Below are 26,259 nucleotides of genomic sequence, written 5' to 3'. Positions count from 1 at the left end.
GTGGTGCCGAAAGGTTTTTCCTGGGACGTTATTGCTAAGAATCTGGATTTCTACTCACAATTCACAAAAATGTTCTCATCCCTTACAACATATCAGCGGTGTATTTTCAATGTACGGCTACAAATGTTGTGAGGAGGGTGCGATTACCATTTTTGTGAGGATGAAATCCATTCCCCTACTGCTAAAGCCTAAATGTTAGGGGTGTTCACATAAAATGTTAAATCGATCAAATTGGCCCGACCCAATCTGAATTGGTTGGTTTTTCAAAACTATCGATTGGTTTCGGTTTGTATGAGAAAATAAACTGACAATTTGGTTCGATTTTGATTTTCATAAACTGAACCGAACCGAACCGATCCTATATGTTTAAGTAATTATTAATTAGTCCCTACCCTATATGTTAAATGTTGATATATTTTATGTGTTTTGTTCGAACTTTGAAAAAAATTGGTGATTTATGATAAAAACTAAAAACGTAAAACCAATACAAATATAATACAGTTGTACAATATTTAACTCAGTTTTGTATAAATTTAAATATATATTGACAAAAAACCAGTTTTGCATAAAAACTAAAAAGAAATAAACTTAAATATAAATAGATATTTTAGTTTAAAATATATATAAAAATCGATTAAACCGATAAATTGACCTTTCATGTTTGAGTCGATTTTGCTTCAAGATTGATTAGTTTTGATTTAATCAATAAGTAAACCGACTAGGTTGGGTCAATTGAAGAAAATGACTCAAACCAACCCAATACGACCCATAAACACCCCTACTAAATGCTAATGTTCAGGGGAATTATTACCAGTCTGTGTAAGCCCTGCCACAATTACATTTGGGCCCATGGGATCTATAAATGGGGGTCCTCTCTTGGATCTCTGAGTGCCGCTCATGAGAGTTGTCATAAGATTAATTTTGATGGCACGGCAACCCGACATAAAGCTGGTGTGGGAACAATTACTAATTAGGAATCATAGGTGGCGTTTCATTTATGAAAGAGCTGTGGATCTGCTCCTCACACCTGAGGCGCATCTTACACGCACACTCTAACATGTTTTGGGAATATCTTCCGTACTTATTAGTGAATATTTACAGGAGATGTTCCCAATGCACGGTGGATGTGTCTGTGAAATGCCCATTTGTAAGGAGCAGATCCCGTCATCTGTCCGTTTATTATAGAGTTTGGATCTGCTCCTCACAGAGTGCATCTCACACTGATCTCATAGCACATTTCATCCATGTTTTGAGAACATCTTTTTATGAATAAAAATTTACAAGAAAATGTTTCAGATGCACGACTAAAAAATGTTGCAAGGTTGGTGTGAAGAGCAGATCCAAACTCCCTATTATATTCCCTAAAGAGGCTGAGGCGCTTGGTTTATTCTATGCTGTATGCTTGGCCCATGAACTCGATTTATTTAGGAATTAGGATTGAAGTTGAAAGTGACACTGTCTCTATCGTTAAGCTATTATTGGTGAGTTCTACACCACCATGGTGTATAGCCCATGTCAAATAAAATTGCATAAACTTGATGTCTTCCATTGCTGTTTGCTGCATTTGGACACTCATATAGGAATTTTAGGTCTCATTTGGTTCATGGGAATTAGGGTCTAGAATCAGAATTGGAATGAATCATTCCAAATCCAACCCTTTGGTTGGGCAGAATTAGAATTCCACTCTTATTTTTGATGAAATGACATCCTTCCATTTGAGGAAATAGCTAGTATCCCTGTGAATGCAATCCCATTCGAGCTGTTTCTAATTCCTATCTGAATCAAATAAACCATTCTAATTCTAATTGGAAGAGATTTTGATTCCAATTCTAATTCTAACTGTAAACCATAAGAAATTTGCATATTATGTTTAAAGTATCTTTACTTGGTCATCTGAACCTGATTTCATCCATGATCTTATTGTAAATGACCTTCCATCGCAAAAAAAAAACGAAGAAAATATTCAGCCACCTGCCTAAAGACGCGTTCTATTGTCGGTTGAGTATCGGATTTACAATTTATTTCACGTGGCACGGAAGACAAGGTTACCACATCCTAGCAACTAGAGCAACAACAATCCGAATGATTAGAAATCAGGACGTACTTAAAATCAGATACAGTATAGCCCATCTCTTACCGGTCTCTTTATTTTTATTTTTCTTTTCTTCATATTATTATAATACCCTCAGTCTCAGATCTGTCACAAGTTTTTTTTTCGCCGCCATCAAATGCCATCCATCGTACCTACAGCCGCCATTCTAGTATTCAAATGTGTGTTATAAGTGGACTATGCATATTAGATTTATTCGTCACATTTGAATGCGGCACGGGGCCAGCGATTAACCCCTTGACAGATCGGCAGCAGTCGGTGAGCACATGCAAACGTGTTTGTTTTCTAGTCTTTTTCTTTCATTTTACCTGAAATTAACGTGCTTATTCTGTGGTTCAATCAATACTGCAATTTAAAAGGGAGCAAGTTGGTAAACTGAGAAACCTGACAATCAATGGGTTGGTGCTTTCTTGGCCCTGTATACAGGGCCAAAGTTTTAATGGTAAGATATTTAAACATATAATTTTTATAAATTGACTTAAATATACTTCATGTCTTTATAATAGATATAAACCTATCTTGTGATTTTTTTTTTTAATTTTCAAAAACAATAAAATAGAAGACAAATTTATGTTTACGGGCCTCCATTCTTTATCAATTCCATAATAATAACCTTAGGGTAATCTTGCAAAGCTTCCTCAAGTTTTTCAAATTTAAATCCCTTCAATGAATGTCATATTCTCTTTTTCCAACAAAATATTTCTTCTCACATTTTTATTATTTTCTCAATGTTAAAAACTCCCTTACTATCAAGAATCTCAACAAAGTATGATAATCATCATGTTTAAGTGGTATCAAGTCCTTGGATAAGAATTTTTGACACAATTTATGGACCGCAGTCTATTCTTTTGCATCCCGTTATCCTCTATTGAAACAGAAAGAACCCTGTAATCAAATTTCCTTTTTCCAAGTTTTTTTCAGAAAATGGATGAACTTTATGGAAGCATTTATGGCTTTCTTCATGAGTAACCCTATTTTTGTGCAGTATCTCTCATCTTTGGAATTCTCCACATTGCATCTCTTTTCTTTTTGGGCAGGGATAATGGGTGGAGATTAACTCCATTCTTTCCATTCTGAGTAGAGACTAAAATAGGTTTTAAAAAAAGTTTAGTTGGATCAGTCCATAAGGTATATTTAAGTCCAATTGAAAAACTCAAGATACATTTAAGTCAATTTATGAAAGCCTAGGGCATACTTAAATCTTTTACCCATGTTTTAAAAACTGACCGACCTAGAACTAGAAAAACTTTAGCCATCAATTTCTGTCTCAGTGGTTCAACCATTTGATCTGAATGGATCAGCCCATGATATTTTAAAAATTAAAAAAGTACAAAATTACTTAAAATTAAAAATTGGCTAAAAAATTATTATATAAGTCAAATGAGTTGATGGTTTAACCACCCAAGTCAATGAATCACTAACCAATTAATTCAATGGTTTTTGAGAAAATAACATTTTAGAACTGATCAAAACCGAACAAATACCCTAACTAGTTTTAGGGCCAAACCTTGACGATTTTAAAACCTTTAACGAGACAAATACAAAGTAGGGCCTTCACATTTTTATGTCATGCTTTGTCTTGATGTGTATTTGGTTTTCTAGAGAGCAAGAATGAAAGAAAAATTAAATTTGGTGAAAAGTTTATAAGAGGGTCAGTTTCTCTTATTCTTTACCAAACTAAATATTGCCTAATTGTTTTTTCATTAATCCATGAGTCAATAACGCGTTGCATGAAGTTATTGTGTTGTCTTTATTGCTTACATTTTTGAATTGTCTCCAGCCGAACTAATTGGGATTATGTTGGTTGAATCGAGTTGTGTATATTTCCTTCATTTATAATCAAAGCAATAAATGGTTCAGTTCATCCACTTGTGCTTCGATCAATCAAAGAGATTAAATAATGTGTTTCGATCAATCCACTTGTGCTTCGATCGATCAAAGAGACCTTTAAGGCACGACCATTTGATAATGACTGGAAGGCATTCTTGTCAAATCGGGCATAACTGCCACTGGGCTTCTATCGCAGCCCTTACCCGCACAGGTGACCGCTGTAGGGTACTACCCAATCGGGTGAGTGACACATCCCGGGAGGACAGGCACGCCACCATCTGTCGAGAGACGTGGGTGCAATCTATTGAACTGGCAGGGACTGTGCTATCGATCAGGAGATGTGGCGTAGTCTGACGGGTACGGTCTTGTCAGATAGAAGCTTCCTGAAAGCATAGCGTTGCTTAGCCGCGAGCTACTTTGTAGCAAGCTATCATGTTGCGTAGCGAGCTATCTTGTCACGAGCTACTTTGTAGCGAGCTCCTAGGAGTACTTCAAGGTGACCCTTCTCAAGGTTGTCTTTGGGGCAGTTTTCCTACCTAAGTATTTGAGCGAGTTGGCTATCCTAGCTCGCGAGCTGGGATAGACTTGTCTTGGAGTATTCCCTTTCAGTAGCTCGGGGGACCTCGAGCTCGCATTGTAGTAAGCTCCCCTTACAGCGAGCTATGACGTAGCGAGCTGTTCTGCAGGCACGTTACTTAGTCGCTGTCAGGCTACGATGCTGTCGTTTGCTCATGCCGCGTCAGATCCACGTGTCATTGTCTCAAGGGGTCGGGTCAAATCATCCTCCATCAATTGCCCCCCACTCCTCGGGCTAAGAGTGCTACCTTAGCGTGAGGAGTTCATGAAGTGGGACAGGTGGATTTGACCGAAGTTAAAACTTGATTGACTGTTTGCATTAAATGCGTGCGCAGAAGTCAAGAGATTTCTGACGCTTTGAATGCCGAGAAACGCGCTGAAGCGGCTCTTAACTCTGGATGTCGTGTAACCGTCATTACCTCAATCATGGGAGACATGCAGCCAGTCACATTTCGGTTTCAGAAGACATGCGGTCAGTTTGACTGCGAATCGTTAGATTTGCCTCAATTTGGGCCGTTGGTCTAGGGGCACAGTGGCTATAAATAGGAGGGCCCCCAAGCCTCATTTTCTTTCACGCTAACTTGTTATCTTCGGATTCTGAGGTCGCGCATCCATCTCGTCTGCCCGAGCTCTTCTGTTCACACCGTTTCATCTTTTCGGTGAGTCATTCAATCTATCAATCATGTCTGGGTATCCGTACCACGTTTATCCCCGGGATGGTGACCAGGACGACGACGCCCCCTCGAGCTCAGGGGGAGCTTGGGAGCAAGCTCCAGAGGCTTGAGAGGCCTCCAGCGATGTGGCTTCTACCTCTCGGGGCAGAGAGCCCGACACCTTCGGTCCCTCCTCTATGATGATGGGGAGACTCAGATCTCTAGTCCGTCATTTTCACCTTACCGGGGACCTTATCTACGGTCTCCCCTCTGGTAACTTTCCTTAGGAGCATGGTCCCAATGATATTGTAATTTTCCAGGAACAGCTCAAGGCTAGCCTGCGTCTTCCCTTGCACCTCCTAATAGTGGAGGTGTTGAATCATTTTAACGTCACCATTGACCAGCTCCATCCCAACGCCATCCGGAATGTAGTTGGGACCATTTCCCTGTGCTATGAGTATTGCCTCCCCCTTAACCTCGATATCTTTTCTTCTATTCTCTTTATTAAGAATGCCACTCCTGGAGCACCTCCGGAAAGGCGTTCTTATTACTTTTCTCCCCATCGCGGCTTTAAGCTTCTGCACGACTTGCAGAATAGAGTTCCTGCTTGGAAGCGGGACTATTTTGTGGTTTGTAACCCCGAGGGGTGGCCCTTCCCAACTTCTTGGAGGGGCGCCATCTAGGACCCCAGGGCTGAGTTGGACTCTGAAACTCGGAAAATGCTGCTGTCCTGGGCAGCTGTAGGCCTTCTCTGTTCAGATTACTTGACCGAGGAGAATCTCGCGCAGGCTGGCCTGAGCCCTGGTAGGTTGCCTTTTAGGTCGCGTAGTGCCTTCTAAAAATATAACATGTGTATACATATATTTTCTTTTTTATTGGACTAATAGCTTGTGGTTTTTTGGCAGCCATCATGTTTGGTGTTGACGTGCGCTGCATTCTTTCCAGCAACCAAAAGCGTAAGGCTAAGAGGTTGCGTCTTGACCGAACTCCCACTTCTAGGGGCACTGAGTTCGGGTCTGCTGAGCCAGACTTTGTTTCTCCACCGCTTGATGTTCTGCTAGCCCCATTCGAAGGAGGCATTGGAGAAGGTGGCCTCGAGGAGGGCGAGCTCCCGAGGCAAGGGGTGATTCCTCCTGGTCCCTCCCGCCCATTCCCCTACCCACAATTTCCGGTAGGGAACTGGGGGGGTGTCAACGACTACATCGTGGCTGGCCGAAAGAGCCGAAGGGCAATCTGCCACGAGGATGTCGTTAGGTGGGGGGAGATGGAGCCCAAGGCGCTCGCCATGTTTGCCGCCTCCCATTGTATGGTGGTAAGTAGTCTTTTCTTTTTCTTCTCGTTTTTCCCTTCTTTTGCTGTTCTCTGACCTAAGTCTCTTGTTGGCAGGTGAACACCGCCATCCACGTCATGGCTCTCCAGACCAACATCCACTCCGACGATGCTTGCAATCAGAGGGCCATCGTTCAGAAGCTCTAGGGCGAGCTCGACCAGGCCCGGGGCGAGCTCCTTCACACTCGCAAGGGGAGCGAGTCCCAGGAGCTGCTCGTCCGTGACCAGGAGGCATAGATCGCCAGGCTTTCCGAGGAGAGTGCGCGCTACAGGGAGGAGTCATCGAGGGTGGCAGCGGAGAGGGAGCTTCTTCGCCAACAGGTTTGGGACTTGGAGTCTACACTTCTGGACCGAACTCGGAACTTCAACACCATGGTGGAGGCCGAGCGGGAGAAGGCAGTCTGGGACTTCAAGGACTCCCAGGAGTATCACGACCTCCAAGTGGAGTATGGCTCGAGCTCGTACCGCTCCGGATTCAAGCTCTGCCGCTGGTTGGTTCGAAAGAAGTTCTCTAGGCTCAACCTTGACGGCATCACCATGAAAGGTCTGGCTCCCGAGACGATGGACCAGGCGGAGGAGGAAGAGCCTGACTCCCCGGAGGACGAGGACGAGGTGCAGGAGGTGGACCCCTGAGGTTGGCGGCTTTGTTTTTCTGTTCTTCTGACTGATCACTGGTGGTTTCCGGGTGCCAGAACCCGGTCTTCAAAGATCTTCTTGGGCGGTTGTTCCCTTCTTTATCCCTTGTTGAACTTTCTCGAGCTGTTTGGCTCGGTGTTTTTTTTTTGGAATGGCAATGAAATTTCTCTTTTTCTTCTAAGTATGGTGTGCTCTTTTATTTTTTGCCAAAGCGATCTCATCACTCGAGCTATTAGAGCTGCATACCCGAAGTAGGATTTTTCGGTAATCGTTATCCCGGGCTATCCCTTAGCATTTTAGGCATCTTTATAGTATAACACGAAGTAATTACCATGTATGCCTGAACTGTATGTTTGTAGGTTGTACCTCATCTAGTCCAACTGGTGTATTGAGACGAGTTATGCTTCATAGGGTTTTGACCCGAGCTGCTTACTTCTCGGATGCTTTATACTTTGCCTTTGCTGGCGAAGCGACTAAGTCTTTCATCGTGCCGAGGTCTTGGTTAGCTCGGTGTTCTAGCCTTTAGGCTAAGGGGGTGACTTATAGTCTGCCCTTAGAGTTTGTCCATGCCATGGAGGCGATTGGGTCTCATTGCGCCGAGGTCGTGTTAGGTCGGCATTTTGGCCCTTAGGATCTAAGAGTGACGCATGGTCTACTCGATAGTTCGCCCATGCCATAGAGGCGACTGGGTCTTATTGCGCCGAGGACATGTTAGCTTGACATTTCGGCCCTTAGGCTTTGGGAGTGACTCATGGTCTACTCAATAGTTATAGGTAATATTGCATTAAGTTGACAATATTCCATGCCCGAGGTACTCGTTTCCCTTCAAGGGTTTCGAGCTCGTATGTTCCTTCCCCGAGCACCTATTTCACTCGGTAGGGTCCTTCCCAATTCGGTCCGAGCTTGCCAACGCCGGGCTCAGGTACCAGAATTTTATGAAGGACCAGGTCGTCAACGCGGAGGTTCCGCTTCTTGACCCTAGCGTTATAGTACCAAGCTACTCTTTGCTGGTAAGCTGCGGTCTTGATATACGCGAGGTCCCTTACCTCGTCGAGTAGGTCGAGGTTGGTACGTAGCTCATCTTCATTTGTCTTGTCGTCATATGCTTCCAGTCGTAGCGAGGGAACCTTGATCTCAGTTGGGATGACTGCCTCGGTGCTGCAGGTGAGGTTGAAGGGAGTCTCTCCTGTGGCAGTCTTCTCAGTGGTTCGGTAAGCCCACAGAACACTGGGTAGCTCGTCTTCCCATAGTCCTTTAGCTCGGTTTGACTAAGCCTTCAGTCTGTGGAGGATAGCTCTGTTCGTGACCTCTGCTTGACCATTTTCTTGTGGGTGTGCGACCAAAGTGAAGTTCTGTCGGATCCCCATGCCTTGGCACCAGTTATGGAATTTGATGTCCTTGAACTGCTTACCATTATCAGAAATCAATACTCGAGGTAACCCGAAACGGCACACTATGTTCTTCCAAAAGAAGGTATGAACGTTTCGGGCTGTGATCGTTACAAGAGGTTCGGCTTCTACCCACTTGGTGAAATAATCCACTGCTACCACTAAAAACTTCCTCTGGCCTGTTGCTGGTGAAAACGGTCCAAGTATATCGATGCCCCATTGCGCGAAAGGCCATGGGCTGGTAGATACTTGAGATCGACAGCGAGCTGATGGTGGATATTGGCATGCTTTTGGAACTTGTCACACTTTCTGACGAGCTCAATAGCGTCTGCTTTCATCGTCGGCCAGTAGTATCCCTATTGTAGCGCTTTTTTGGTGAGGGCCCTGCTTCCCGAGTGTCCACCACACAGACCATCATGAGTGTCACGGAGTATGAGCTCGGCCTCGGAAGGTCGCAAACAACGCAGGTAGGGGAGCATGTAGGATCTCCGGTACAACCGTTCGTCTATCATGATGCATGTGGCCGCCTGACGCTCTACCCTTCTAGCAGCATTGCGATCTGCAAGGAGGGTCCCGTGTAGCAGGAAGCTCGCGAGCAGGTCAATCCAGCTCGGCTCTGCTTGAACGACAGGAGCAACCTCCTCTGCCCCCCCCGAGAATTCTAGGCCGAGGTAGGTTCTCTATGTACACGGTTCTCATGGTGTTATCACTGGTGCTAGCTAACCGGGACAGGGCGTCGGCCTCAGTGTTCTCCGACCTCGGGACTTGCCTGATGAAGTGTGACTGGAAGTTAAGCAGAGCCTCTCTTACTTTGACTAAATAGACAATCATAGTCGGTCCGCGAGCTTCATATTCGCCTGTAACCTGATTGACCACGAGTTGGGAATTGCTACAGATGATGATATGTTTGGCTCGCACTTCTTTGGCTAGAGCTAGACCGGCTATCAACATTTCGTACTTTGCTTCATTGTTGGATGTCGCGAACTCGAAGCGTAGTGCGTACTCCAGTTTTGTGCCACTTGGGTCGTGCAGGACTCTTCCGGCTCCGTTGCCCTACTGGTTTGAGGAGCCATCTACGTGAAGGATCTATGGCTCCTCATCCCAGTTCGCGCTTTGCCTAACTAGGAGAGATGCCGCATTGGTTGCTACCTCACGGTGCTCGGACTCAACCGGCCTAGGAGCTCCGTGCTCGCCCGAACTGGGGGCCTCGTGCTCAACCGGTCTGGGGATTTCGGAGCTGAAAGTGCACTCCGCGACGAAGTCTGCTAAGGCTTGGGCCTTGATAGCAGTTCGTGGCTTGTATTGGAGGTCGTACTCACTGAGCTCAACGGCCTACTTCGTCGGTCGACCAAAGACCTTGGGCTTGAGTAGGACTTGCCTCAGAGGTTTGTTGGTGATGACGATAACAGTATGAGCTTGAAAGTACGGACGAAGCTTTTGGACTGCAATAACCAGTGCATATGCAAGTTTTTCTATCTTCGGATATCTTGTTACTAACATAGTAGATAGGTCGTTGGACCCGATCTACTTCTTTTATTAGTACCGAGCTGACCACTTCATCACTTGCTGAGAGGTACAGCTCTAAAACATCGCCCTCTTCGGGCCGGGTTAAGACCGGTATGCTAGCGAGGTACTTTTTGAGCTCATCAAACGCGAGCTAAAAATCTTGGGTCCATTCAAACCCTATGCTTTTAATTGCTTTAAAGAAAGGTAGGCAGTGATCTGCCAACTTGGACATGAAGCGGCTCAGAGCGGCTATTTGGCCATTTAGCCTCTGAACCTCCTTCATTTTTCGGGGTGGTCTCATATCTAGGATGGCCTTTATTTTGTCCAGGTTGGCTTCAATGCCACGCCGGTTAACAATATATCCTAGGAATTTACCCGAGGTGACTCTAAAGACACACTTATTCGCGTTTAGCTTCATATTGAATCTACGCAGGATTTCAAAAACTAAATTCAAGTCTTGTATTAAATCACATGAGAACTGGGTTTTGATGACCATGTTGTCTACATAACATTCTACTTTTTGGCCAATTAATGGCTCAAACAGTTTATTTACAAGTCTTTGAAAGGTCGCCCCGGCATTTTTTAGCCCAAAGGGCATGACCTTGTAGCAGTGCAGGCCAAGCTTGGTTATGAAGGCTTCTTTTCTTCATTTGTCGGGTCCATCCTGATCTGGTTGTAGCCCGAATAGGTGTCTAGAAAGATCAACAACTCGTGCCCCAAGGTCACGTCCACCAGACGGTCGATTTTGGGGAGTGGGAAGCAGTCCTTTGGGCAAGCTCGGTTCAGGTCAGTGTAGTCAACGCACATGCGCCATTTACCGTTAGCCTTTTTCACCAGAACGGGGTTGGGCACCCAGCTCGGGTAGTGGAATTCCCTGATAAAATCGGCTGCAAGGAGCTTCCCGACCTCCTCGTCGACCGCCTTCCATCGCTCTGGGGCTAGGTTGCGTTTCTTTTGTCTAACAGACCTAACTACATGATCAGTATTAAGCTTATGAGTTATGATGCTAGGGTCTATGTCGGGCATTTCCACCGCAGACCATACAAAAACATCTAAATTTTCAAGTAAAAAACGTACCAGTTTAGATCGCAGGGGCTCCTCAATGGAAGCACCGATCTGGAGAGTTCGGGCTGGGTTCTCTGCCGAGGCTGGGATGGAGACGGTCTCTTCCGTGGGCGCAGCTCGCTCCTCGCTCTGCTCTGTAGGTCGCTCCACCTCGAGGTCATCGGCCACCTTGGTTTTCCCTTTAAGGGCGGTGACGTAGCACTTGCGAGACTCAAGCTGGTCACCTCGCACTGTCCCGATTCCGAAGTTCGTGGGGAACTTCATGGCCAAGTAGAAGGTGCACACCACAGCCCGTAAGGCATGGGTAATCGGCCGACCTACTATGGCGTTATACGGGGAGGGGGTTGCAACCCTTCCCAAGGGCCTGACTTCCTCTCCGTTGAAGCCTACTAGGTGAGTGTTCACGGGCTTTAGGTCGCTCTCTTGGAGTTGCAATTGGTCGAAGGCTGTCTTGAAGAGGATGTCCGCTGAGCTTCCTGAGTCGACGAGGACGCGCCTGACTTCGAAGTCGTTGATCTTCACCTTTATGACGAGTGTGTCATCATGGGGGTAATGGACCCCGCATGCGTCGTCTTCGGTGAAGAAGATGGGATCTTCCAACCTTGGCCGTTTGGGGGTTTTGCTCTTCCCTAGCGGCTTCGCAAGCTGATGCGCGAGTTGTAGCTGAGGTATAGCCCGCCACAATCGAGCCTCCGACTATGACGTGGATGGCCCCCCGAACTGGTCTCTCTTCGGGGGGTTGCTTCTGCGGTTGTTCCGCTTGTCTGCTGGACTTGGGAGCATCTTTACCTTGCTGACCTGCTTTATTATTATTATTATTACTTTGTACAAAATTTTGCAAATATCCGCGACGAATGAGTTCTTCTATCTCATCACGGAGATTTTTACAACTTTCGGTGCTATGACCGTGATCTTTATGAAAGCTACAATACAAACTTTTATTTCTAACATTAGGGTCCGCCTTTAGTCGAGGTGGCCACTTCATGTACGGAGCGTCCTTGATCTCCATGAGGATCTCGGCCCGCTTCGCGTTGAGGGGTGTATAGTCCCTTTCTGCTGCTGGAGCTCAGAAAGGTTGATTGGGCTTTTCCCCCCGAGCTTGGTTCTTCTTCTTCCTGTTGTCTTGCTGAGATGGGGGCTCTAGTTCCCTCTTCCTTTTCTCAAGGGCCTGCTCGCCCTTCTGGTAGATTTCCTCCTCCGTCCCTATAAACCGGTCTGCGAGCTTGAGGAACTTGGTCACGGTCTTGGGTTGATTAACAACTACGTGCCACTTGAACTCTTTGTGGGTGATACCTCGCTTGGCTGCGGTGAGGCGAACTATGGAATCCAGGTCGGGTATCTGCAAACAAGCGTCGTTGAACTGCTTGATGTAACTCCGAATGGACTCCCCTTCCTTTTGAACTATGCTGAGAAGGCTTTCTTGAGTTCTCGGGCACCTTTTGCTGGTGACAAAGTGGGAGGTGAAAACTTGCACGAACTGCGCCCAACTTCTTACCAAACCAGGCGCGAGGTTACGGTACCATGTGTGGGCTACCCCTTTAAAAGTGGTGGAAAAGGCCACGCATATGCAGGATTCACTGGCTCTTGCCAGGTGCATCTGGGACTGGAAGGCGTCCACATGATCATTTGGATCGAAGGATCCATCATACTTATCCAGTGGAGGGAGCTTGAAGTCCCTTGGCATGGGGACAACAAGGAGTTCTAGAGATAATGGGGAAGGAACTAAGAGGAGAGGGGTAGCTTTCACTTCAACTGAGCATACCTCCTATTTTCCTTTGAGCTCGGGAGAGACTCAGGTAGCAGTTCGGTGAGCTTGCTGGCGTCTCCGCTGCTGCTTTATTGGTTTGGCGTTGGTGCTTGATGCTTCATTGTCGCCGAGCTCGACGGGCTTAGACTGCTGGTGGTGGCTCTAAACTGAAGGGCCCTGACTAGAGTCTGCGGCCAGGACCTCGAACGGGTTCTCTAAGAGCGGGAGCTCGAACCGTGAAGGCCGGGGCAACACGGGCTTGGTTGGCTGGGAGGTCCCCGACTTGCCCACAGGCTGTGAGGCGGGGTTAGTGCTTTACTGGCTTGGCGTTGGTGCTTGATGCTTCTGTGTCGCCGCGCTCGACGGGCTTAGACTGCTGATGGTGGCTCTGAACCGAAGGGCCCTGCCTAGAGTCTGTGGCCAGGACCTCGAACGGGTTCTCTGAGAGCGGGAGCTCGAACCGCGAAGGCCGGGGCGACACGGGCTTGGTTGGCTGGGAGGCCCCTGACTTGCCCACAGGCTGTGAGGCGGGGGTGGCTGGCCTCTCCTTTTGGCTATGGGAAGAGGCTTGACTCTTGGAGGGATCCTGGGCCTGGGAACCCTCTCCCTGGCGGGAGGGCTTGGCCTGCTTCGTGGCCGGATGCCGAGGGGGAAGCGACGGCTGGGCCTGAGGCAAAGACGGAAACTGTTGTTGATACTGGTATTGGGAAACCTGGTGCAACACTTGTTGTTGATAGAGTTGGAATTGTTGAAATTGTTGCATTTGAGCTTGCATGGCTCGCATGCACTGCATCAAGTCCTCCAACTGGTTCGGGTTGGCCGTTGGGTCCACAACCGAGGGTTCAACAAAGGTTGCTCCAACTGTGGAAGGGAGTGGAGCGACTGCGGGTGCCACTGTGAGAGGCACATTCAAACTAGGAACTCTGTCCATGGAGAGGGGGATGGTAAACTGCCCAATGCAGACAGTAGGAAGCTGGGGTTGCTCCCCAGAAGCGTTCTCGCTGGCACCACGTCCGACGTTGCTGGAGGAAGCCATGAATGCTGAGTTTTCGGAAAAGGAAACTATAAAAGCTTAGAGGAAGGCTTTTTGAAGCGTTTCCCACAGACGGCGCCAAATGATGCAGCACGATCCAGGCACTCCTGCCTGGCTGCTGACTGGCTTCTAGCTGGCAACGGACGACACCTAAGAAGGAGAAGATGAAGGACTCCCGGGGGATTTGCCCGGTGGGAATACTCCGAAGCTTAAGTTAGAACGCTGGGGAGAAAGCGAAGAGAGTAAAGAGGCTAAGAGTGTAGGTCGTGCTAGATCACTGAGTTCTCAAGATTAGCTCGAGAGTAAGTTTCAGATAGGTCCCTGATGTTCGAGAGAGAGCTTCCCTTTAGCTAGGGAGCTCTTATATAGGCATTCTTGTTAAATCGGGCGTAACCGCCACTGGGCTTCTATCGCAGCCATTTTTTGTCAGGCTTGCGCAGGTGACCGCTGTAGGGTACTACCCAATCGGGTGAGTGACACGTCCCGGGAGGACAGGCACGCCATCATCTGTCAAGAGACGTAGGTGCAGTCTGTTGAATTGGCAGGGACTGCGCCGTCGATAAGGAGACGTAGCGCAGTATGACGGGTACGGTCTTGTCAGATAGAAGCTTCCTGAAAGCATAGCGTCACTTAGCCGCGAGCTATCCTGTCGCGTAGTGAGCTATCCTGTCACGAGCTACTTTGTAGCGAGCTCCTAGGAGTACTTCGAGGTGACCCTTCTCAAGGTTGTCTTTGGGGCAGTTTTCCTGCCTAAGTGTTGGAGCAAGCTGGTTATCCTAGCTCGCGAGCTGGGATAGACTTGTCTTGGAGTATTCCCTTTCAGTAGCTCGGGGGGCCTCGAGCTCGCGTTGTAGCGAGCTCCCCTTACAGCGAGCTATGACGTAGCGAGCTGTTTTGCAGGCTCGTTACTTAGTCACAGTCAGGCTATGGTGCTGAGTCATTTGCTCGTGCCGAGCAAGGTCCACGTGTCATTGTCTCAAGGGGTCGGGTCAAATCATCCTCCATCAGATTGGTTCACATTACATCTATGGGAGGGATCAATCTATACCACATTAATGTTTACATGATAAAAATATATGGATACAAAGTGTTTATACCTATAGGGGTGTTCTGTAGGTATACACACCTATTAATTCCATGCATTTGATGTACAACTTGTGGGATATTTTACACAATTAATTTTGAATGTAAAAGAACTATAATTTAAGACAAAAATAATTTTGAATAATAGTATAAAATAATAATGAATAAAATTAAACACTAATACATAAGTACTAATAAATATAAAATAAATATATTTATCATTATAATATTATCTTTAGTAAGAAACAATTTAAGAAAGAATTTTAATATAAATTAAAATATATTAAAAAATTAAATAAAATGAGGGTAATTGGACCAATATAACACAGACACATTACATCAAATCATTCCCACAAAACAAAATCATCCACACAAAACAAAATGCTACATTTTATATGGATGGAAAATAGTCCTATATTCACACTACCAAATACCCTCTTAATGTTAACCTTAGTTTCCAGTTTCGACCATTAAAAAACTTACAATCTCCTATAAAATTTATTCACTAAAAGACAAAAGCAACAAAGATTTTCGGTTCAGTATCTTTAGATTTTATTAAAGGCCCCTAAACCTTGGACGTTCTCCTCAAGCTAATTAATAGGGTTACAATGGTCCTAAAAATGCTGCCTAGAGTTAACATAATATGGTTTAAGTCGCAAGGCATCAGACGTCATGGGTAGACTTCATCCGAATCAAGAGATAAAGTCTATCCACACAGAAAAGGAGAAAAAAAAAATTAAGGCAATCGTTTTCCCCTATTTCTTGGTGGCCACACAATTTCATGACAATCCTTTTTTTGGTAATATGTACGAAAAAATTCAATATCCAATATGATGATAAAGGGATTAAAAGAAGTGTAAAACCCTTTTGTCATTTGATAAGAAAAGTAATGGATTCCCATTACTTATATTTATCTCAAAATATAATAAATGAACCAAATGAATAACTAAGCAAAAATTTTATATGATTTCATCCAAGGTTCAAAGTATGGATACTCTTGATATGGAATTTACATGAAAATCGATACTTATCAATCGATATATGTGACACGTTGATATATTATGATATTTTGAACCTTGATTTCACCTTTTTGATATTGTAGCTTATGTTTTTTATTTATGAATTTTGACATTTTTTATTGGTTTTGATGTTCATAACAAGAGAAATTAACTCTAGACAAAAATATCACTTGTATTAATTTATGTTCAAACAATTAGGCAGTAGGAAATTTATGAAGTTGACATCTTAAACCTAGCAAATTAATGCCTTGACTGGAAGGAGATGGAATCAAATCTGTGCAGTTAAATTCTCTTACCTCCCCTCAGAGTCTCAAACAACAACACCTAACTAGAATTGATTAAAAAATTCCAATTTGAACACATTAACGTAGATATAGATAGTAGTGGTCCATTGTTTAACATCTCCCCCACACGGCACCAAAAGATTTTGATTTTTGACTTTTGCCTGCATATTAATGGGGATGGATACAAATGAGAACAAAAATTGCCGCTTTCAGAGGACAAATTCAAAAGCTGTTCATCAAGAAATTTGGAGACCATCTCTCTCACTATTAGTCTATTTCCTCGTTTTGCATTGAATCGCTCAATCATTGACTTTATATAGAGTTTTTTTTTGTTCTTTTCAAACTTACGTGCACGAGCCAGAATTTTGTGCGTTTACACTCCAATCCGAACATGTACATGTATACATACGTTAGCCTTTTGGATTTTTGATCTTTGGACTCACTTCTAAAGAAAATTTCAAAATTCTTTAGGCTCCATGAAAAGAATACAAAGATAAATAGATGGAGTGCAAAAGCTTGTATATTATATTATTTTGTATATATTTATACTGTATACATTTGTATTTATACTTTTTTTAAACTGAATTTTAAAACCCCAGATTTCAAAATTAAGCAAAGGTTGTAGTTATTGCAGCGCGGAACTGCTGGGCACAAAACGCAGTGCACAATATAAAATGCACAATTTGCACGCAGCAGATCGGGATTAGTCTTCTGGGCCACCAGTAAGACGCGGGAACCGCGTGCTATTAATTTGCATTTATTGCTGTCATTATTATATTGTTGATGTATTTATATTTTGGGTAAGAGATAGTGAAGGTAGGGTCACGAGCTCAGACTCACACAACTAAGTGGTCATGTGGGATTTGGATTTTGTTAAAATATAAATATGGAAATGTTCTGAATGCATAGTTAAACTCGATTTCTTGATTACATGGGTTTTTGATCATGGAGCTTCAAAACAAAATACTTTCTCAACTTGTTCCTTTCCACTCTACATCTCTCACCTCTTTATACCAGTGGGAGGATGACAAGTGATCATCTCAGCTACGGGGTCACGGGCATTGCATTTAGAGTTTGCATCTCCGCCCCACCGCCTGTCTGCAGTGGGGTGTTCCTGTGTGTAGGGCTAATGGGATGACCGTTAGTTCGTCCCGTTAGTCTAAAACGAGTTCAAACTTTTTTTCTTCTATACGATATTTTAAAAAATGACCTGGAAATAGAACTGTTTTGGACACTGGTTTTTAGATCGATGGTCTGACTATTCGATTCGAAAAGAACAAATAAATTAAAAATTAAAATGGTAAAAAATCGTTGAAAGGGTCGACGGTTTGACCGCCTCGAGTCAACGTGTTATTGACCTTTTCAACAGTTTTTGGCCAAATATTGGGTTTGGGGTAAAACAAAAGTCGTTGCCTGGACGATCGGACCGTTTGGCCCGGGAACTGTCCAGGCAATAAGTTCCGTTTTACCCCAAATTCGATATTTGGCCAAAAACCATCGAAAAAGTCAACAACATGTTGACCCGGGCAGTCAAACCATCGACCCATTCAATAATTTTTTGACCGTTTTTTATTTTTAATTATTTTAATTTATTTGTCAAAATGGACCATCTGTTTGAATCGAATGATCAGACCATCAACCCGAAAACCAGTGTCCAAAACGATTCCATTTCTGAGTCATTTTTTAAAACGTTGTATAAGAGAGGAAATTTGGGCTTATTTTGGGACTAATAGAACAAATTGACGGCCGTCCCATTAGTCCCACACGCGAGAACACCCCACTGCATGCAATTAGACATATGGCAGTCACACGTTGGTGTGTGGGGCGTTTGTGGGGCGGAGATGCGAACTCTTGCATTTATTGTTGTTACGAGTTTTCTACACTTGAACTTAGACTCTTTAAATCGAATTGGGGTTAGTTGCATTTGATAGGGTGTGCAAATCTGCATTCGATTAGATTGCATCTATCTATATCTATTTATTTATAATACACAAAGAAGATATTTGTTTTGATTTTTATGTAAATTATAAAAATTAAATCTAAATATTATATATCACATATAGTGGTATGTTTGGTTTGAAGGAATAGGTAGGAAATTTATACAAGTTTTGTAAAAATTTCCTTACCTTTCCCTACTTTTTCCTTCAAACGCCAAATACAGCCTAAAAGTAAGAGATTGGGGTGCTTATAGCTATAGGACATATACGCTTGATGACTGACGCTGTGAGGCCTTTGGTATTAGTCCAATGACCAACTAATTTGGATGGAGTTACCCTCAAGTAAGACACCGGCCGGGAACCCAAACAGTGGCAGATCCCGGGCCTTCGATTAGTAGGGGTAGGCATTATCATAAATTGTTATTGAAACATCCTTTATGCTGAGAAAAAAAGTAATCTTATGGCTTTTCATCCAAGGCTGTTCCCGATGCAAGGCTGTAAAGACTGTTTGAACGGATCTTGTACTGACTGAAGCCGATCTTGAAAAGTTCTTGTAAAAAGAGGACTAAACATCAACCTTAGTTGTCCATTAATTATATTCTATGCTCAGATGGAAGATAGAGATCACATCCTAGCAAAATGTCAAGTTACAACTCAAGTATGGAGGATAGTGGATCAAGACTATTGGCAGACTCAGACTAGAAGGTGACTTGTTGGTAGTCATCAAATTTCTTTAGGGAAGGGCTAAAGTGCTTAATTTGGACGTGCCTTTCAGTACTTGTTGAAGACCGCAAACAAATGGTTCACAACCGAGAGGCCGGTAGGGAGTAGGGATCTACTACAATCATGCATACTCCTAGGGAATGGGAATTGAAGGAAACTGCATTGCAGACTGGTTAGCAAACAAAGGTCAAATTTTCGATGATGACTTAATCGCATTATCATGGCCTGTGGGACTTCAACTATCTAGTCTTAATTTCTTGATGCAAGAGGAAGATTTCTCCCTCATGATTCTTTTCATGCATTTTTCCCCCTTCCTTTCTTCTTATTTCCCATTGTATAAAATTCTAATAAGCAGACCTAACTTAGTCATAATATTCTTCCTACTGTTCTTCTCTAGCAAACCATCACCAGAAATATGGCTTTCACAAGAAGTCTTATATATGGTCTTAAGAACTCTCAACTCTCAAGCTCATGCACAAGTTCCATGAAGCAACCAAATCACGCCTTTAACTTACTTTTGTTTAATTATCTAAAACTCCTATTTTGTCCATGTATAAACACTTATGGCAGTCAAATACATGCCTCTAGCTTTGGCCATTGGCCTTGCCTCTTAGGCCTTTTAAAATCATGAAAATTAAAAAAAAAGAAAAAAGACCCTATTTAAGAACCCAAATTTTATTTGACCCCCTACTATTTTATTTGAATAGGGGCCATTGTTAAAAAAGTTCGAATTTTTTCATGCCTGTATATAAAAAGAAAAAAAATAAAAAATTCAAATCTCAGACATTGACTCCAACATAGATCTCTTGCAAGCAAAAACTCTACTCCTTCCAAACTGAGCTTTACATAACATGTATGCTAAATTTATGGAAAGATAACGTGCGTTGAATTCCCATGCTTCGAGTGTATGCAAAGTTTTTGCTTATGGGGAATCCCGCGCCCCTGCTCGGGAGTGATCCCTCTGAATCTCTAAATCCTTAAATCCAGGAGACCCAGTCAGCAGATCAACATTCATCAGTACCGATTGGTCCAGTGATTCTACCCCTTTCCCAATAGGTGTTTGAAAAATGGAAAGAAATCTTTTATCTTTACACCAGATTTGTCGTTTATGTGGTGGGCGAAGAGGGGCAATCTTGTCATTTAGAAAAAGTCAACGTGGAGATGGAGAACCGTGTGCGGAAGAAAAGCATGAATGGCATGGGGGAATTGGGAATAGCCGAATAGGAGGATTGAAACGGAATTAAAATTTGTTGCAACTTCCAAAGCACACCATAGGATTGGAACTTCTACTACACTTTAGAATCCTGACCGTGCAAATTAAAAATCTCCATACTACCTAACAACCTATTTAAAATCACGAGCTGTTGAATTGAAACGTAGTGGAGTAGGTTCCACCGCTTCCTGTGTTTGTGGTCAAGAAATCAAAATTATGAATTTATAAAAAAAAAAATCTTATTATTTCTTACATCTCTCTCTGCTATATAACACAAATGACGTCGCTGGCTGATTGAATGAGTGGTCGCTTCTTCTCAGCTGATCTTCTCAAGAATTCTTCTTGAGGCAGAGAAGACGGAAGGGGAGGAGCAGAGAAGAGTAGGAGGAGGAGAAGATCAGAGGAAGAGAGGAGGATGGGTTCAAATACAACAGAGCCGCTGTTGCAGTATGAGAGTAGTTACGGTAAGAAAAAAGGATGGAGAAAGGTGTTGGACGCGGAGGAGGCCAAGAAGCAGATTACGTTCTCCGTCCCCATGATCCTTTCCAACGTTTCATACTACTGCATCACCCTCATCTCCGTCATGTTCGCCGGTCACCTCGGTGACGTCGAACTCGCCGGCTCCACCCTCGCTAACTCCTGGGCCACCGTCACCGGTTTAGCTCTCATGGTACCTTCCACCCTCTCTCTGAGAACGTACTGACAGCATCTATGTCCTATATTAAATTTCTGTTACAGCTAGCTGTTCGATACTTTGATCTGATTCGATCTTTTTTTTTTGTTTACTTCATATAGATTCTTCAATGAATTGAATTTGATAAGAGAAAAAAAAGGTTTTTATAAGGGCAATTTTTTGCCTGAATATCAATAAAAATAATATTTTTATAAAATATATTTTTTTTGAAAATATCAAGGGCAATGACACTGTTCATCGTCTTCCTCTGCCCTGTATTCTTCTCCTACAAACCTCATATATAACCCCTGTTAGCTCGAGGCTCAAAAAAGAAAAAAAGAAATTAAAATAATCAATTTGGTTCTCCTTATTCCTCCCTCCCCCTTCCGTCTCCCTCTAGCTTCCGAAACAGAGATCAACCCAGCCAATCGCCGAGGAAAGGAAGAACGGAAGCATGTCTCGTCTTATTGGGAAGAACTGGATTATGCACGAGCAATGATGTCCGGCGATTGAAATGAGCCAGAGATGATAGATTTCTTATGGCTCAAGTGTTGGATTAAATTCAATAGGTTTGATTGGTCAATGATATGAGAAATTGTAGGTGTACACTTGATTAAAAAATTAGTTTTTCTCTTACAAAACCCAATTTTGAATTTGTGTCGCATGAGAAAATTATAAGCTTTGTTTTAAGTATTTTAATAGGAGCTTGTTTAGACTCCTTAGAAATAGTAGGGGAGAATATGGGGTTTGATACCGTGCAATACACGCGCACGCGTGTGCGTAATGAGGTGCATTTTGTTCACACTCATGTGGCTCGCGAAAGGCGACTTTGGTTTTGTTGCGGTACTGACCATTGATCATCGTTGATAAAATCAATGGTCACGATTCGATCAGGTATGATCAAGAGGCACAATTCAAAGTTAACAGTCATTAATTGTTACTGTTAACTTTTTTTAAATAGTTACAATATTTGAAATTGTGACTGTTCAAGATGCCTTTTCTAAACCAGTACCTACATTTTCTTCGTACATTTTCATAAACTATTTAAGGAGCACGAATCAGACTTCAAAGACACAATTTCGAAATCCACTTTCTCTCTCTCTTAGTTCGGTATGCTACAGTCGCACAGAAGGTTTCTTCGGAGATTCTTCAATTTTATTAATTATAGATTCTTGCCTAAGGCTCTATTGTATCCTGTGAACAGATTTGCCTGTAACTCAATAACAAACTCAATGAAATTAAATGGAAACAAATAACATTGTAAAGAGAATGTTTACGGACGCACAATAGAGCTTCTGTTAGAGTGACCCAATTTTCCAAAACTACGAAATCTTAAGGGCGAGGGAAATGAGCCACAGATTACTTATGAGTTCCACTTCCACGCATCATAAGAAATTTTACTGGATCCATGACTCCTTTGATCCGTGGCTCCCAAAGGAACTAAGACTAACTGGATTATGCACGAGTACAGGCTTTCAGAGCCTTAAAGGAAGAACTGGATTCGCACTTGGACGATGAATAGAGCCATGCTTCGTCTTCACTGAGGCTTCAAATCTAGTGTATTTGGATGAAATTCCAGCCGAAGCAGACTTTAATGTCGGAGATGTAGAGTTCGAAGTGGCGTTTTTCGATGATCGAAACAGTGATTTGTGGCACTGGTTTGGTCGTTTTAACTGCAGCAAAGTGCACGAGAACAGAAACAAGTGACCGCAGGTGAGGTTGATGATGAGTTCCGGTGATTGAGAAGGGGGTTTGAGATTGGAATGAATCGAGATTATTAACGAAGAAATTCCAGCCGAAGCATATTTTATGGGGGAGATGTAGAGTTCGAAGTGGCGTTTTTCAATGATCGAAACCGTGATTTGTGGCGCTGGTTTGGTCGTTTTAACTACAACAAAGTGCACGAGAACAGAAGCAAGTGACCGCCGGTGAGGTTGACGATGAGTTCCGGTGATTGACAATGGGGTTTGAGATAGGAATGAATCGAGATTAATTAGGGCTTCTTGGCTCTAAAACCCAAGCTTGACTAAAGAAAAGAAACTCGGGAGGTTGAAGACGACAAACGGTATTCCTCCCTCACGGTGAATCGACTCTCTGAGGTAACTCGGTTCGAGCTATAAAATATTAAAGGGTTCCCTCACGGTGAGTCGACTCTCTGAGATAACTCGGTTGGAGCTATAAGGAGGAATACAGGGGTTATATATAGGGTTTATAGCATAGGAATACATGAGGAATATAGGGCAGACAACTTCTGCACATCCTGATAAAGCTTTCATATGGTTTAACGAGTTAGTTTGGTTGCGACTTGCAGTTTGCAAATAGCATGTGCAGGAAAAAAATTGGCTTGTCTTTGTTCGACAGTCAGTGCTGTCCACAGTCTCTCCCTGCGTGTGACACGTTAGTCCAATAGACTGTTTGTTCCTGTGAGTCTGACCACGGCCACAGGACAATCCAGACACACCTCACACGCGTGACGTGATCCCTTCCTCACAAATGGGCGCCTCACACGCACATCCACCGTTTATTGGGACATCTCCCTTCCCAATGGTAGGATGTGCGTGTGAGGCGCCAGTGGTAAGGAGCAGATCTGGTCTCCTCACACGCCAGTGTTTAAAAGGAAAAGCAAAAACGTGTCCACATTCCATTCGTGGGGTTTCCATGAATAAATGGTGGGGAGAAATAGAAGTTGAAATTATCAGGATTTATCTGTTAAATTGTGTTAACAGAATCAAAATATTATACCCACGAAGATGAGAAGATGAAATCTGACGTTTTAATCCGTTCTATCATGGTTGTTTTCAGACTGGTCTAAGTGGGGCTCTTGAAACTCTCTGTGGACAAGGATACGGCGCCAAGTTATACAGAATGCTAGGAATTTATCTACAGTCTTCGATCATCACCTCTTTCCTCTTCTCTGTCTTGGTATCCGTCGTCTGGTTTTATTCAGACCAGATACTGATTCTGCTTCATCAAGAGCCTGAGGTAGCAAAAATGGCTGGTCTCTATCTGAAGCATTTGATCCCGGGTCTGTTTGCGTACGGCTTCCTGCAATGCACCCTCAGATTTCTGCAGACACAGTCAGTGGTGATGCCTCTTGTTGTGTGCTCAATGGTCCCACTGCTCATCCAATTCGGCCTCTCCTATGCACTGGTTCACCTCACACCTCTGGGTTTCAAGGGAGCGGCATTATCGGCCTCCATATCGCTCTGGATATCGTTTGCTATGCTGGCTTTCTATGTCAACCATGCCGACAGATTCAAGCATACTTGGGAAGGCCTTTCAATGGAATCCTTCCGCTACGTACTTCCAGGCATGAAGTTGGCGATTCCCTCTGCATTCATGGTGTGGTGAGTGATAAGCCTGACTTACGCAGTGTTCTGTAATCTATCTTTCCTTCTTTTCTAGCTTGCGAAATTTTTATAAATCTTCTTCCATTTTCCATTTTCCCCCTGATATGATCAGTTTGGAGTACTGGGCTTTTGAGCTTCTGGTGTTGCTGGCGGGATTGATGCCCAACTCAGAGAATAGTACATCCTTGATAGCCATGTGGTACAGTTTCTTCTTCTTCTTCTGCACTTTCTAATTGTTGTAAATCTGATGAGTTTTGCAGAGGATCTGAATTCTAATCTATCTAATCTGTGCAGCGTGAACACAGAAGCTGTCTCGTTCATGATTACTTATGGTTTCAGTGCGGCAGTAAGGTGAGCTTTGGAATGACAGCAGATGAGAGAACTGTGTTTACTTGTCTGGGTTTTTGTTACATCGATCGAATATTTGTTCTGGTTTTATCCAGATGATGAAATCAAATTGACTTTCTGTGACAGCACAAGGGTGTCAAATGAATTGGGAGCATCAAATGCAGATAGAGCAAAGAATGCCGTGGCAGTTACGCTTAAGCTTTCTGTCATTCTAGCTCTTACAGTTATCATAGCGCTACTCTTTGGTCACAACATCTGGGCTGGTTTCTTCAGTGATAGTCCTGGAATTAAGAAAGAATTTGCTTCTATGACTCCCTTGCTTGCCATCTCCATATTGTTTGATTCAGCACAGGGTGTATTATCAGGTGAGTGGCACTGGCACCCATAGTTTGAAACCATGATGGATTGCTTACATTTAGGGCCTGTTTGGTTTACGGGAATTCCAACCGTTTGATTGGATTGAATCAGAATCCAATTCCTATTCCTGGTGGAATGTCATTCCCCCATTTGAGGGAATGGCCATTACCTCCCCCTCCCTTGGGAATGAAATCCCATTTCTGCTTATTCCAATTCTCACTCTGCTTCCTGTCTGAACCAAACAGATTATGGGAATATAGACCATTCTGATTCCAATTCCGACTGTAAACCAAATGAACCCTTAATTCTCTGCTCTGAATTCATTGTTGCAAGCTTACTTTCTGTTTTTCAGGGGTATCCAGAGGTTGTGGGTGGCAGCACTTGGCTGCATGGACAAACTTGGGAGCCTTCTACATTATTGGCATGCCTATAGCCATCCTCCTGGGCTTTAAGTTTAAGCTCTATGCCAAGGTGAGCTCCCCATTTAAATCAACTGATACCATCTGAATCAATTACCTGTAGAATTTGCTTTCAATAATAAATTGGTGCTTGTTTGGCGCAGGGATTGTGGATTGGTCTGATATCTGGCCTCTTCTGCCAAGCCTGCACCCTCTTAGTAATTACAGTGCGCACCAAATGGACCAACATGACACTCAGTGTGAATGAACATAAAGAACATCAAGTTCTGGTGTAACAACATTTTTGACAACGGGGAGTTGCAATTTGCAAACAAACAAGGCGTAATTGCTTGATTACAAGTTTGGGTTTACGCTGCAGCAAATAGATTCACATCTACAGAGAAGCTAGAGCATGAGATGAGATCTTTTCAGCTCTCAGCTGCCGCTGGTTTCTCTCATTACAATAAAGTTTTAATCCTTGATGCATATCGAGTAAATATAAGTTTCTAGGCAATCAGGGAGGACTGTAAATAACAAGAATATTTCGGCCTTTTCCTTTTCTTTTGCGGTTCAAATTTATTTGGAGTGAAAACGTTGGGATAACTGGATGACTTTTTTTAATTATCTGATTTGAGCATCATTCATGCATGGATGTTCCTTTTCAAATCACTATCCAAAATGAATAAGAGAACTAAGTGCATCCTTAAAAAATGAATAGAGATAGAAAGGACTCTACCTGGTTCATCTCCCTGATTTCCTCCTCCATGGTCCAGCAACCTGCTCCAACCCTGATTTGGAAAAGAGAACAGATGATTTGAATGACCCCTTTTAATTCTCCGGTGTAATATATGCTTAGACTTATAGTGAAAGAAAATAAGAGGACATAGTCATGTGACTTAATTATTTCATTTCACTTTCAGATTTTAAGTGGGTCCTGGGACTCGGGTGTCATACAAGCCATTTTTGTTTATTTGAGTGGCACATTGCCCCCACTGACCTCC

General features: G+C 43.5%; 1 protein-coding gene across 1 annotated transcript; it reads left to right on the top strand.

Annotated features, from left to right (window-relative positions):
* Positions 1-20,514: 20,514 nt before the first annotated feature.
* On the top strand, positions 20,515-25,882 carry LOC104599417 (protein DETOXIFICATION 18-like). The gene is made up of 7 exons (XM_010261945.3): positions 20,515-20,802; positions 23,608-24,152; positions 24,268-24,354; positions 24,450-24,506; positions 24,630-24,868; positions 25,213-25,331; positions 25,423-25,882. The coding sequence occupies exons 1-7, from the start codon at positions 20,548-20,550 to the stop codon at positions 25,552-25,554; spliced, it is 1,434 nt and encodes a 477-aa protein (XP_010260247.1). The 5' UTR covers positions 20,515-20,547; the 3' UTR covers positions 25,555-25,882.
* Positions 25,883-26,259: the final 377 nt, after the last annotated feature.

The sequence above is a fragment of the Nelumbo nucifera genome, chromosome 1, assembly GCF_055504915.1.
Source record: "Nelumbo nucifera cultivar China Antique chromosome 1, China Antique-T2T, whole genome shotgun sequence".
Taxonomy (NCBI): domain Eukaryota; kingdom Viridiplantae; phylum Streptophyta; class Magnoliopsida; order Proteales; family Nelumbonaceae; genus Nelumbo; species Nelumbo nucifera.
This window is presented reverse-complemented; position numbering and strand designations above follow the sequence as displayed.

Coding starts and splice junctions, on each gene's coding strand:
- LOC104599417 (XM_010261945.3), top strand. CDS start 20,548: ATGGGTTCAAATACAACAGAGCCGCTGTTGCAGTATGAGAGTAGTTAC. Junction 24,355..24,449: donor ACATCCTTGATAGCCATGTG/GTACAGTTTCTT, acceptor TAATCTGTGCAG/CGTGAACACAGAAGCTGTCT. Junction 24,507..24,629: donor GGTTTCAGTGCGGCAGTAAG/GTGAGCTTTGGA, acceptor TTTCTGTGACAG/CACAAGGGTGTCAAATGAAT.